General features: G+C 43.4%; 1 protein-coding gene across 1 annotated transcript; it reads right to left on the bottom strand.

Annotated features, from left to right (window-relative positions):
• Positions 1 to 8,739: 8,739 nt before the first annotated feature.
• On the bottom strand, positions 8,740 to 11,064 carry LOC115531324 (acyl-CoA-binding protein). Its single transcript, XM_030340512.1, has 4 exons — positions 10,914 to 11,064; positions 10,688 to 10,808; positions 9,716 to 9,778; positions 8,740 to 9,483 (listed from the first exon to the last, which is right to left on the bottom strand). The coding sequence occupies exons 1-4, from the start codon at positions 10,917 to 10,919 to the stop codon at positions 9,410 to 9,412; spliced, it is 264 nt and encodes an 87-aa protein (XP_030196372.1). The 5' UTR covers positions 10,920 to 11,064; the 3' UTR covers positions 8,740 to 9,409.
• Positions 11,065 to 12,191: the final 1,127 nt, after the last annotated feature.

The following is a 12,191-nucleotide window of genomic DNA, read 5'->3' as shown; positions in this document are numbered from 1 at the left end:
TAGACATTCAAAGGAGGAATGAAGGGGGACTGTGACAGTGGTGACTTTGATGTTATCACGATGGAGGAGAGCAAGGCCACCCCCCCTCCCATTAACCCGGGGTTTACTAATAAACGAAAAACCTGGTGGGACAGCTTCATTTAGATGGGAGAAGTCATTTGGTTGTTGCCAGGTCTCAGTGAGGCAGAGAATATCTAGGCTCTGGTCAACAATAAAGTCATTTATCAAAAGGGCCTTATTACTGAGGGATCTGGTGTTCAGCAGACAGAGTTTCAGACAGGTGAGTGGAGTGTAGCAGGTTGCTTTGAGCAGAGGGGACAGTACACTGTGATTGACGGGACTGACCGTACGGGCTGTGCGAGGAGGGGGGCGGGGCCCAGTGGACCAGAAGGAGCGGATGTTTTTGTTGCTGGTGTGAGTGTACTGAAAATTCCGTCCAGAGCCTCGGTGGATGTATTTTGGTCGTTTGAGAATGTCCTGGTGGGATGCAAGCTGAGGTGGTTGGGTCCTTGAGAAGATCCGTAGACGTAACATCTCCGTTACCGAGTAACGGAGCGGCAGAGATGCACTCGTTACGTGAGAGTCAAACATAGCGCAATCCAGAGGAACAGGTTAAAATCCACAGGTTGTGAAGTCGGAAGAAGCCAGCGGTAGATCCAGGCGATTATGGTGAAGCCACAGAGCCAGCACAGCGGAGGCAGAGGAGTGGAGCAAGCCGGTTATAGCTACGCTGGAGACGGGGAAGCCAGTTGGACGGCGCCGGGGGTTAACAGCAGTCTAGCCGGCCAGCAGGTGTCATCCACCAATAGCTGCACGACTCCACGCACAAAACACAAAACAAAACACGCAGACGTTTAACGTTCAGAAATAAATGAATAAATCAAGAAAACTGACGCAGTTACTTAACTTAACTTTGTAGTCCGACCCGAGGTCCAGAAGGGTTTCAGACAGAAGGTGTTGAAAGTAAGCAAAAGAAAACTGATAAAAAGTTAAAAGACTAGAAAGAAAAAGAAAATCGCGAAAAAATAATGTTCAGAATGACGTTCCGGTGAGCAGCAGCAGCAACAGCGTTCAAAAGGCAACAGCGCCCACCAACTTTACGACCTCACGTATAAAACACGTAAAAATAAAGAAAACTGGCGCACTAACAATAGCGAAAAGTGACTATATATAACTAGTAAACTTAGCTAAACTACTAAAGACCAAAAAAAAACGACAAAATGTTCAATGCAATCGTGAGAAATATTGGAAATACTGAATAAAAACAAGCCATACAGAGCGGCGTTAGACTCGCCAGCGTCCCCGTTACTAGGCAATTTGATAAACAATGTTAGTAATGTGTGGAACAAGAACAACAAATGTGTAAACAGGTGTGTGTGTGTGTGTGTGTATATCTAACTTGTAAAACAAGAACAAAGTTTGTTGAGGGGGGACGGGACGGGGGGACGGGGACACGTTAGTTGAGGGGGGGGGGGGACACACACATTTGCAGGGGGGGGGGGACACGTTTGTCGAGGGGGGGGGGGGGCACGTTTGTTGAGGGGGGGACACGCTCGACAACGAGAGTTGGTTTTTATTGAACGATACTTCAACACGGAACACCTGCACGAAACGATTGTCACGTCAATCTCGGTGACGGTGTCGACAACAATGAACACACGAACAATGAACATGTTAATAGAACAACTATTGCATATTCTCGAAGAAAGTTGTCCAATCCCGGGTTGCTTTAACTCACTTCATTTATTATAAAGTTGTCGGCATGTTTCGGTATGGTAACTGAAGCTATACGGAGGGAATTGTATCTAACACGAGTGAGAGATAATAACTCTGGCTACTACGGGACATGGGCAAAGGCCCATGTCCCCTCGCGGGTGTCGCTGAAAATCTCTCGGGCGTTCACTCGACGTCCTCCGTACAGGACGTCAAGTGGGTGTGGCCTATGCAGTGGGCGTGGCCTAGTGGGCGTGGCCGGGGTGACGTTATGGCTTCGGCTTCTTCACTTAATTAAAGGTGAAGGGGGAGCAGCCTTCAATAACGTCATGCTCCCCTTGTGGCTATGTGAGGGTAACGCAGCTTATATGTTTGGTCCTACTTCCTAGTGGACAAGTGAGGGAAGCTTAGATTCTTAAAATACGTAATAATCCCTCCTTGGTCATCTTAGATGACCATACAATAATATTTTAAACCATAAACACCATTTACCACACCGAAAACATAGTCAAATTAGGATCAATCATCAACACCATCAACCGGAGTGGAAACAACTCTTGAAGAGAGAAAAACCACTACGCGTCCCCATAACACTGAAACGGTATTCACATTGTGGGTCTCATTAGAAATACAGGTCATTATTTAACAATACAACAATGAACATGAATCTTGTTATCATACAATCACATGGCCAAACAGCACACAAACAAAACTATCAATAGAAATCCTGAGCTAATAGTTTTGGTCATGTGCTACAAGGTCATACAATTTTCATCATGTGCAAAAGTAAAGTAAAAATTGGTAGTCATAATACAATTTTAAAAAATTCAAGATTATTGATAGCCTAGCATGGATTCGGGTGGTTCAGGTGATCTTCGTGCATTGGTTCGCTGTTGCATGTGGGTGGTTTTGGGCGTTGTTATTATCGTAGCCATTGTTTCTTCTGTCGCCGTCGGGCCTGTAATTCATGAACCCAAGACTCGTCCCTCCTTGTCAAGGGCTCAACTCAGAGAGGTTACTCCTACATCATGGGAGCCTCCAAACAGGTTCTCCGTCGTCGTCATGTCAGTAACAGGTGGCCTGTAAAACAACCGTCTCAAAGATCAACTGTATGCAGCGATTCAGAACAAACATAGTCTGATATGGTTGCTTTAAAATTTGTTTCTAATGGTGGACAACCAAAACAGAACCGATTCAAATCCTGCTGTTATTTGATCTGTGTGATCTATGTGACTGTTAGTCCTTGCTCGGCGGTGGTAGTTTGTAGGCTCCGGGTGTGTCTGCATCTGGTTCTGGAACTTTTGTTTCTATTGCAGAAGTACAAACTCATGTACAGCAGTTAGTTGTTCAAAAACATATTTCCATTAATTCTAATTTTAATTGTTTTACAGTATCTACTTTGATTTAATTTCACACTACATCCCTCCTTGCGCATTGCTTCAGCCATGCGCATTGAATGACAACCAAAGCTAACCACACCGTAGTGCAACCAAGTTGCTATAACCAAAAAGATGTAAAAGGGAAATAACAATGTTAAAATTTGCATGTTCAATATCACTTCTGTGTTAACCGTATCTCATAATAACAGTTACCTTCATAATACTACCTGATTGTCCTACACTAACTATGTATATTGGATGACCTAATCTTCATTTATTCTACCTATTGCTCGCATTTGATGTTGTCCACACTTTGATTCACTCCTATGTACATCGCATACCACATCAAACGTGAATACGCCTTATTCTCTGCACAATATCCTATTGCGCCACTTTCTGCATACCACATCAAACATGAATATGCTAGATTAACGTTAAATACCTGACCTTTCCTCCCCCCACCGTAAAGAGTTTGGAAGTTTGTGGCCGGTAATAAATAAACCTTATAGTGGCCCGCCTTAACTTCGGCGCTTTCACTATTTACCTTATGATGGTCTCGGCCTAACTTCGAGACATTCATCATATAACACAAAAAACACAGGTAATACTTCTCCCACGTATTACCTGAGGTACAGACAGACACAGAGACAGACAGAGACAGACAGACGTAACACACCGGGGGTCCCTTTGTGCAGGCTACCATTGCCTTATCAAACAGCCAGGAGTGCCCAGGTAAACAAAGGGATGGGGAGAGGGGGGGGTAGAAGAGGGAGAGAGAGAGAGAGGGTGGGGGGGGGGGGTGTTGGGACTTCACGTGTCTAGGGGGTCAGGAGGTCTTTTACCTTAATAATTCATCGTTAATAACAAAATACCAATAGACTTGAATGTAAAATGAAGCATGCAGTCTTGGGTGGCATTTAGCGGATCGGCAGATAAGATAGTATACACTCCGAACGTCCGCTATGGTGGACGCAGACCGTGCCGGCCTCAGCGGAGAAGTTAAAGATAACTCTTGTTAATATACTATTTTGGCCCGGTCTATACAGAGACCGATAGTGGAGGGCTTCACCTCTCAACCAGTAGCCTACCAAGAATGATCGTTAACGACGAGTACTCAAAACAATTCAAGTGTTATGAAGGGGGGAGGTTGGGTTTTCAGAGTTCCTTGCAACCGTTGATCTACACGTGTTGTTATGCTAGGCCTCTGCAGCAGCAAGCAGCATCTTTGGTGGCTAAAACAAACTTACACCTAAGTGTTCTTATAACCAGGGTGCGATTTGCCGGTGGGGATGGTGGGGATTATCCCCCCCCTCTGGTTTACACGTCCTACCCTCTGCTGAATTATTTTTATCCTCGGTGGGGATAAAAATTATCCCCCCCACCCAAAGTATTTTCACCATTACATCGTAATAATTAACAACCAAAATACACAGGGTCCGTCTTCATTTTGATTGTGCTGTGATTTTGATCTACCGGGAGCGAGTCAGAGGCGTCGCGCGTGAGCGCAGGCTGGATGACAACGGGATAATCTCTGCCGCCGCCGCTCTAAATCCATCAAACTGGCCATCTGATGAAGACGAGCGCATCCTCTACGGCGATGAAAAACTTCTCGCCATACACAAAACTCTTGCTGTAGAGGCCGCAACCAGTCCCATACTCCTGAAGGAGTTCCATGAGTTTAAATGTCACGGTGTCACAGGAGAGAGCATGCGCAAAGTTCTCACCGCTGTCTCCATGCTCCTAGTGTCCACAGCCGAGTGTGAAAGAGTTTTCAGCGCCATGAACCGCATTCTTACAGATGGCAGAAACAGAATGAATGTGTCCACACTGCACAATCTGCTTTTCATCTCTGTAAATGCACCAGATGTTGCCTCCTTCCCGGCCCGCAGATTTGCAGAGATGTGGTTGAAGCAGGGTCACCACGCTGCTATCGATCCGCCAACAGGAAAGCAAAAAAAAGAGGCTGAAGTGCGTCATCAGAGCGGACTGTTTTCGTAGTCTGACCTATAGTCTACCCGATTAACCCATAAAAATAAAAAAAAACGTCTTGATAGCACATTGTGGTATTTCATATTTTCTGTTGAACTGATATCGGAAAAAAAAAAATATATATATTTGGCACATTTAAAAACAATATTAGCTATGAGAAAATATTTCTGCAAATGCAGTGGTTAAGTTCACGTTCAAAATAGGCCTACCGCCTACGTTATGGAGCCTAAGTGTAAGGTTTAGATACACAAGGTCACAAGATCAACTGTTTTCATAAGTTTTCACACAGTTGTGTGGTTATTTTTCCTGAATAAAATGTCTCTCAAAATTATCCCCCCCTCTGTTTTTTTCACAAATCGCACCCTGCTTATAACCAATCCTATTTCAGATTTAATCTTTAAAACAATGATTTATACTTACCTCAGACGTGTGTGGCCTGTTGAAGTTGTTTTAGCGTCGCGCCCGCCGGGAATCTAGGGACTTTCTTCCAAACGTCGGTGGTCACCATCTATTGCATATTCTCGAAGAAAGTTGTCCAATCCCGGGTTGCTTTAACTCACTTCATTTATTATAAAGTCGTCGGCATGTTTCGGTATGGTAACTGAAGCTATACGGAGGGAATTGTATCTAAAACGAGTGAGAGATAATAACTCTGGCTACTACGGGACGTCGCTGAAAATCTCTCGGGCGTTCACTCGATGTCCTCCGTACAGGACGTCAAGTGGGTGTGGCCTATGCAGTGGGCGTGGCCTAGTGGGCGTGGCCGGGGTGACGTTATGGCTTCGGCTTCTTCACTTAATTAAAGGTGAAGAGGGAGCAGCCTTCAATAACGTCATGCTCCCCTTGTGGCTATGTGAGGGTAACACAGCTTATATGTTTGGTCCTACTTCCTAGTGGACAAGTGAGGGAAGCTTAGATTCTTAAAATACGTAACACAACACACAACCACATAACATCCCGAACCCATTAAACCCACTTAATCCTAACAACAAAACAAGTTAACAAAAGCCCCTTTTGTCAACTGACAACCCCAATTCCCAGAATCCCCCGCGGCTCCGGAACACGGCGTCCACAGCCGTGGTCGCCACAATATATATATTTTTTCATTTTACATTCCCCTCTGCCTTGGAGCAAAGCCTGACCCCGAAAATGTTTTCTTCTCCATTCGAAATGAATGGGGGAATAGCACCAACAGGGGGCCATACGTTCTCCTAGCATTTGCTGAAATTGTTACGTAGCCTATATTAATCTTTATTATCTGAATGGGAAATGCAATATTTTAGGACAGATACACCATTAAACTAGCCTGGCTCCGCCCGCCTAAGTACTTCCCCTCAATTTGAATTTCCCTTCAGTACTAGGTCTGGACCTGCTGTATGTAATTTGGTTTTCTGGTTTTCATGACAGCTGTCATGCCAAATTTGTACCGGCTGCCAAATTTGTACCGGGCGCGTCATCCATACGTAATCCATTCCAAACCTGCATGGCAGCAGATGATCGCGTCGTCCGTTGCCGGGCAGGTTTCAAAAAACATTCGCGCTCATGTTGCCAAAGACTAAATAACATAATACAGTTAACGGATCGCTAGATAATGTAATGTTTTGTTGGGTTCCTTAATAAACACACGATGTATCTTGGAACAGACATCAACATGCAGCGCGCCAATCCAACTGCGCATGCTCCGTGTGACGGTCTAATAACTGATGTTGATATCATAACAGATAACACTTGTTTTTACTTTATATTTGTATTGTATTTAATTGTTTAATCAAATTTAGCAAGTAAACTGAGTGTTTAAAGCAGGTCAAGGACGAAATAGCACAATACAGATAACGGATCGCTAGATAGAAGGTTCGCGAATGTTCACGTCATTCGACGCGAGCGATCATCTGTTGCCAGGCAGATTTGGAGTGGATTACGTATGGATGACGCGCCCGGTACAAATTTGGCAGCCGGTACAAATTTGGCATGACACCGCCACAGCGGCCCCCAATCAGCGAACAGAGGGCGTGTCTGAGAACAATGACGATAAAGTCGTACGCCAGTTTAAGTTGTTGTTGTAGGTCGGTAGTTGATTTACAATGTGCAATTTTTCCCTGATAAATTAAATTCAACGAACAAAACCTGCAGCTGTCGTTGACGGACATTTTCGTGCAGACGCGCAAGGTGTTTGGTTTGTGTACAACCTGCGCGTGATTCCCGGCGCATGACATACGTCACAACCAAACGTTAGCGATTGGTTATGGCAGATCCAGAGTGGCACTGGGCAGATCCAATCATTTTAAACTTCAACAGACACCCGCCTTCAAGTGAGTTAACGTTTGTCAATTGATTAGGTCCAGACTCTCTGTACAAATGAAATGAAATGAAGTGAAGTACGAGAGTCTGGTAGAACCAGGCTACCATTAATCGCGTTTCTAATGACATTTCTAGCGAGAAATGTAAATTTTCCTTACATAATCTTCAGCCAGTGAATGTGTATGATCTTTATTAATCTTTATTATCTGAAGGGGAAATGCAATATTTTAGGACTGATTCACCCTTAAACGTGTTTCTAATAACATTTCTAGCGAGAAGTATACTTTTTACTTGCATAATCTTCAGACAGTGATTGTGTCTGATCTTTAGTTTTATAGTTATTAGGAAGATTTTATCGACTCGCTCGCATGTTTCAACCATAGACATCTTATAGCATAGACGGAGCATTGGCTGCTGGGACGCGAGAAATAAGGCCGCCATCTTGGAGTGGTCAACCGGGAGCAGCAACAGCAGCAGAAACAGGATGCCGGGCTGTTGTTCAGCGTATTCCTGCTCAAATCGGCGGACCATCCACAATAGGAATCGGGGGATTACTTTTCACAAGTAAGATTTAACATTACCGTACTATTGGTATAATTGGTATTGAATAATAAAACATGCCAAACCATGTGGCCTTTATCAGAGCTACACGTATGACAAAAAACCGCATGAAAATCTGTGGTATTCAGTGAGGTATGATTAATTAAATGCGATGACAGTTCATTGCTCCAGCCAAACGGATTACACTGAGTGGAGCGGATGACCACTCCAAGATGGCGGCCCGCGTCTCGTCAGCGCCAGTAGGCGGTAGCATTCGATGCTCCGTCTATCGTATAATGGCGCGTTTCCACTGCAGGGTGTGGAACGGATCGGATCGCAAAGGTGCGGGTCGGGTCGCGTTTCCACCGCCAAAAGTGGGCGTGACCCGGAATTTGCCGTACCCGTTCCGGCCCCATTCTCGGGACTCCTCCGTTGCGGTACCCAAAACGAGACCCCCCCCCCCCTCCCCGGTCAACAACAGTCTACCTCCCCCCCCCCTCAACAATCGTGTTCACAATTTGCCGTGAAACCCGTGAAACCCAAACCCCGAAACCCGCCTCCAAAGCGGCACGCGTGGATACTGTAGGTATAACACGCTATTTTACGTTGAAATGCTACGTATCCAGTGTTCATGGAAACGTACACCGTCAACGTTTTTTCTTGGCGACTGGGTTGTTTATACAGATCAGTTTGATTATAATCTGATTTTTTCCATGAAACACTACAATTGACCTATTTAGACCTTCCTGCCCTATGCCAATGGGAGGGAAGGGGGGGAAATTCAAAGAAGTCCAGAATAAAAAGATTTGTAGAAAAGAAATCTGACTTGTAGATGGGCACGATTTATTATTGAGAAACTTTACAGTTCCGATATGATTTAATGGAGTAAATAGCTGCAACAGTTACATTACAAGTCACATAGTGCCAATTTAAGGAACTGGATCATGACTATTTCTGGGAGTTTAACCAATGATGCATTGCTTTCCCTTGTTCAGTACCTTGATACAATAAAACCTTACCTTATAATTCAGTGAGAAGGCCTATACTCAACCACCCTTAACCACATCTTTCAGCTGAAGTCTTCCCAAAAGCATTTATCTCTATGTATCGATCTATTCCAGTATAAAGTCTGTTAACTAGCTCCAGTGGGTCCACTGATAATGCTCTACTACAATCATCTGTCCTTCTTCATCTGATATCTCAATACATGCTGGTGTGATGGAAAGCATTTAAATTGGTGCAGATGAAATAGAGCTAACTGTTTGTTATTGTGCCAAAAAGGTCTACTCTCCAAATCAGAAAGATGTAGCCTAAAATACATGTTTTTTATATGAAAACCTTGTGCTTTTTAGAAACCCATCTGCAGAGGTAGTACAAATGCTTGAAGTGTATTTTTTTTTTACAACCAACAAAATAATTAAAATAAATTACATATGGATGGGTTAAGACATCACATTACATGTAGTGTAAAGATTAGTAAGGAACAGCACCTAGATGCCGTACTTGACTTTAAAATCTTCAACAGCCTTAATATAGCCTTTCATTGCTTCTTCTTTGGAAAGACCTGTTGGTTAGACACAGTGAATTCAGTCAGTTGGGAGAGAAAATTCCCATTAATTAAGCTTTCAATTTTGTGCCTTTAATATTCAAAAGTCGAACCAAATTTATTTAAATAGAGCGTTAATCTATTCTACTCTCACAAGCACAGGATTTGGGATAAAATAAGAATACCATGAGGGAAAAATATATGCGAATACACTCTGGAGTTGGAAAGTTGTATTTGTTAAAGTAATGACCTTTTCTGGATTTCCACGCGTCCCATTTCTTCTTCCCAACAAAGTCTAGCATCCCAGGTCGCTCTGCAAGCAACCCCAGATGTCACAAAATGTACAGTTTGTAATATTAAACAGTTTGTATAAATTATAAATATTCATCAGCTATTTTAAATATTCATCATCGATCGTGCCTAATGCAATCGACCAGTTCTATTCGGATTCGTTAAGAATAGTCCAAGTCAAACAACAAAAAAACCGACCGACCGACCGACCGACCGACCGACCGACCGTGGCACTGGAAATCCAGTGCCACGGTCGGTCGGTCGGTCAGACAGACAGACAGACAGACAGACAGACAGACAGACAGACAGACAGACAGACAGACAGACAGACAGACAGACAGACAGACAGACAGACAGACAGACAGACAGACAGACAGACAGACAGACAGACAGACAGACAGACAGACAGACAGACAGACAGACAGACAGACAGACAGACAGACAGATAGATAGATAGATAGATAGATAGATAGATAGATAGATAGATAGATAGATAGATAGATAGATAGATAGAAATAGATATACAATTATATATCTATAAAACTATAAATATAAAACGATATATAAAACTATATATGTAAGTACTGGGGTACATGTTAACCAACGTGTTCAAGCCACGCCCACAAACACACGTCATCAACCTCCCTAACTGGTTATTGGATGAAACCTTTGTTCGACTTTACATCAAAAGAAGAACCCACGCACACATTCAGTACAGAACAGAGTTATAACATGATGTATGCTTAGGGTTTCATTCACTTTTATTCATTTAAAGAAACGGACACAACTGGGTATAAACCGATCTCGCTTTACCCAAAGTGCCCAGAAATTATGATCACAATTGTCTTTCTCATGTGATATTGGAGGCAAGGAAACGATCTCAAGGCCTAACTTTAAACACCAGATAATCAGTATATGGGGGGTCTCTCACCTGTGATTACATCCCCCTCGGTGGTCTGCTTGTAGAGCCCGTACAGGACCCCCAGGTCCTCGGTGCTCGGCCTCACCTTCAGGACCTTCGACTCCTCCACGGCTCTCTGGAACTCTTCCTCCTGCAAACGCAACCCATTAAACACATAACAGAGGAATAGATGATGTGGTTCAGGGATAGATGGTAGTATGAGCCCGATTGCGAAATGAATAGAAATGTTACTGACGGACATGACGGCCGATGGATCTCTTCTCCTACCTCAGAGGGCGCAGCGCTTCATTTATAGGCTCTGGTGGTTGAACCGGTCGATCTGCATAGCACCCACCGAGAACAATACGTGTGTGAAAGGTTATTGTCCACCTGGAGGGAGGGTTCAATCTGAACAAATGCTGTTCAAATATTGCGAGACAAAAAAGGATTTCCATGTTTTTATAATCCATTCACCACCGCCTGTGATGCCAGTTCCCCAGTAGACACCAACAGATGGCACTGTCGACACCCTCGATGCTGTAAACCCCCCTACAAATGATATAGGCCTAGCCGCCTAGTAGGCTACTCTAACACCGTAGCTCACACCGTCAGGTTCAGCAGATTAAACCCGTCGTTAATCAACCTTATTGATCCTAGTAATCCTACATCAATTACTAACTAAATAAAAGTTGTCAGAGATTCACTACTTAACTTCTGGTGCAGTGATACCTTCACAGCTGGTGAAATCGAGCAGGCAATGACTGAAAATCGGTCGTCTACCAAGATAAAAAATATATGTAATTACACTGTGCACATTCAAATAAAGATCAGTATATGCATCATAAAGGCCCTCTGATATAATATAGAGAGTTGACAATTCAAAAGAGGTAGCAATTTAATCAATTTACCCCCGGTAAATTGATTGATACCTTCACAGATGGCGAAGTCGAGCTAACAAACTAGCAGGCAATCTGTCTTCTACAAAGAAAAAAATATACATAATTACGCTGTGCATTTACAAATAAATATCAGTATATGCATCATAAAGGGCCTCTGATAAAATATAGACAGTTGACAATTCAAAAGAGGTAGCTATTTAATGCACTTACGTCAGAAATTACTCAACGGCCAGCAATGGAAATGAATGATCTCCTACGCAGTAAATCATTGGTTCTCAAAGTGCGGCCCGCAGAAACATTCCTGGGGGCCCGCAATGACATACAGATGTAATTTCTTTTGAATTATTATTATTATATCAATATTAATTTAAACAAAAATAAATAAATATCAAGAGAAAAGTCGACTCTCTCTAGCTTTCAATTAAATCCTGTTACATTTGCTATTTTTAATCCAACTGTACATTACTTTGAAAGGATGAACCTCGGTTTTGTGATTTAGACCTCACTTAACCCCACTCCCAGAGGTCCACGGTGCAATGTTCTTTTTCACCACTGGGATGCTGACGGCGTTTCCCGCCAATTTTTTTTTCCTTTGGCAGCCGCTCAGTCAAATTTTGGGTTCCTAAATTGGCCCT

The sequence above is a fragment of the Gadus morhua genome, chromosome 18, assembly GCF_902167405.1.
Source record: "Gadus morhua chromosome 18, gadMor3.0, whole genome shotgun sequence".
NCBI classification, from domain to species: domain Eukaryota; kingdom Metazoa; phylum Chordata; class Actinopteri; order Gadiformes; family Gadidae; genus Gadus; species Gadus morhua.
The sequence above is the reverse complement of the archived record's forward strand: the minus strand, read 5'-3'. Positions and strand labels throughout refer to the sequence as shown.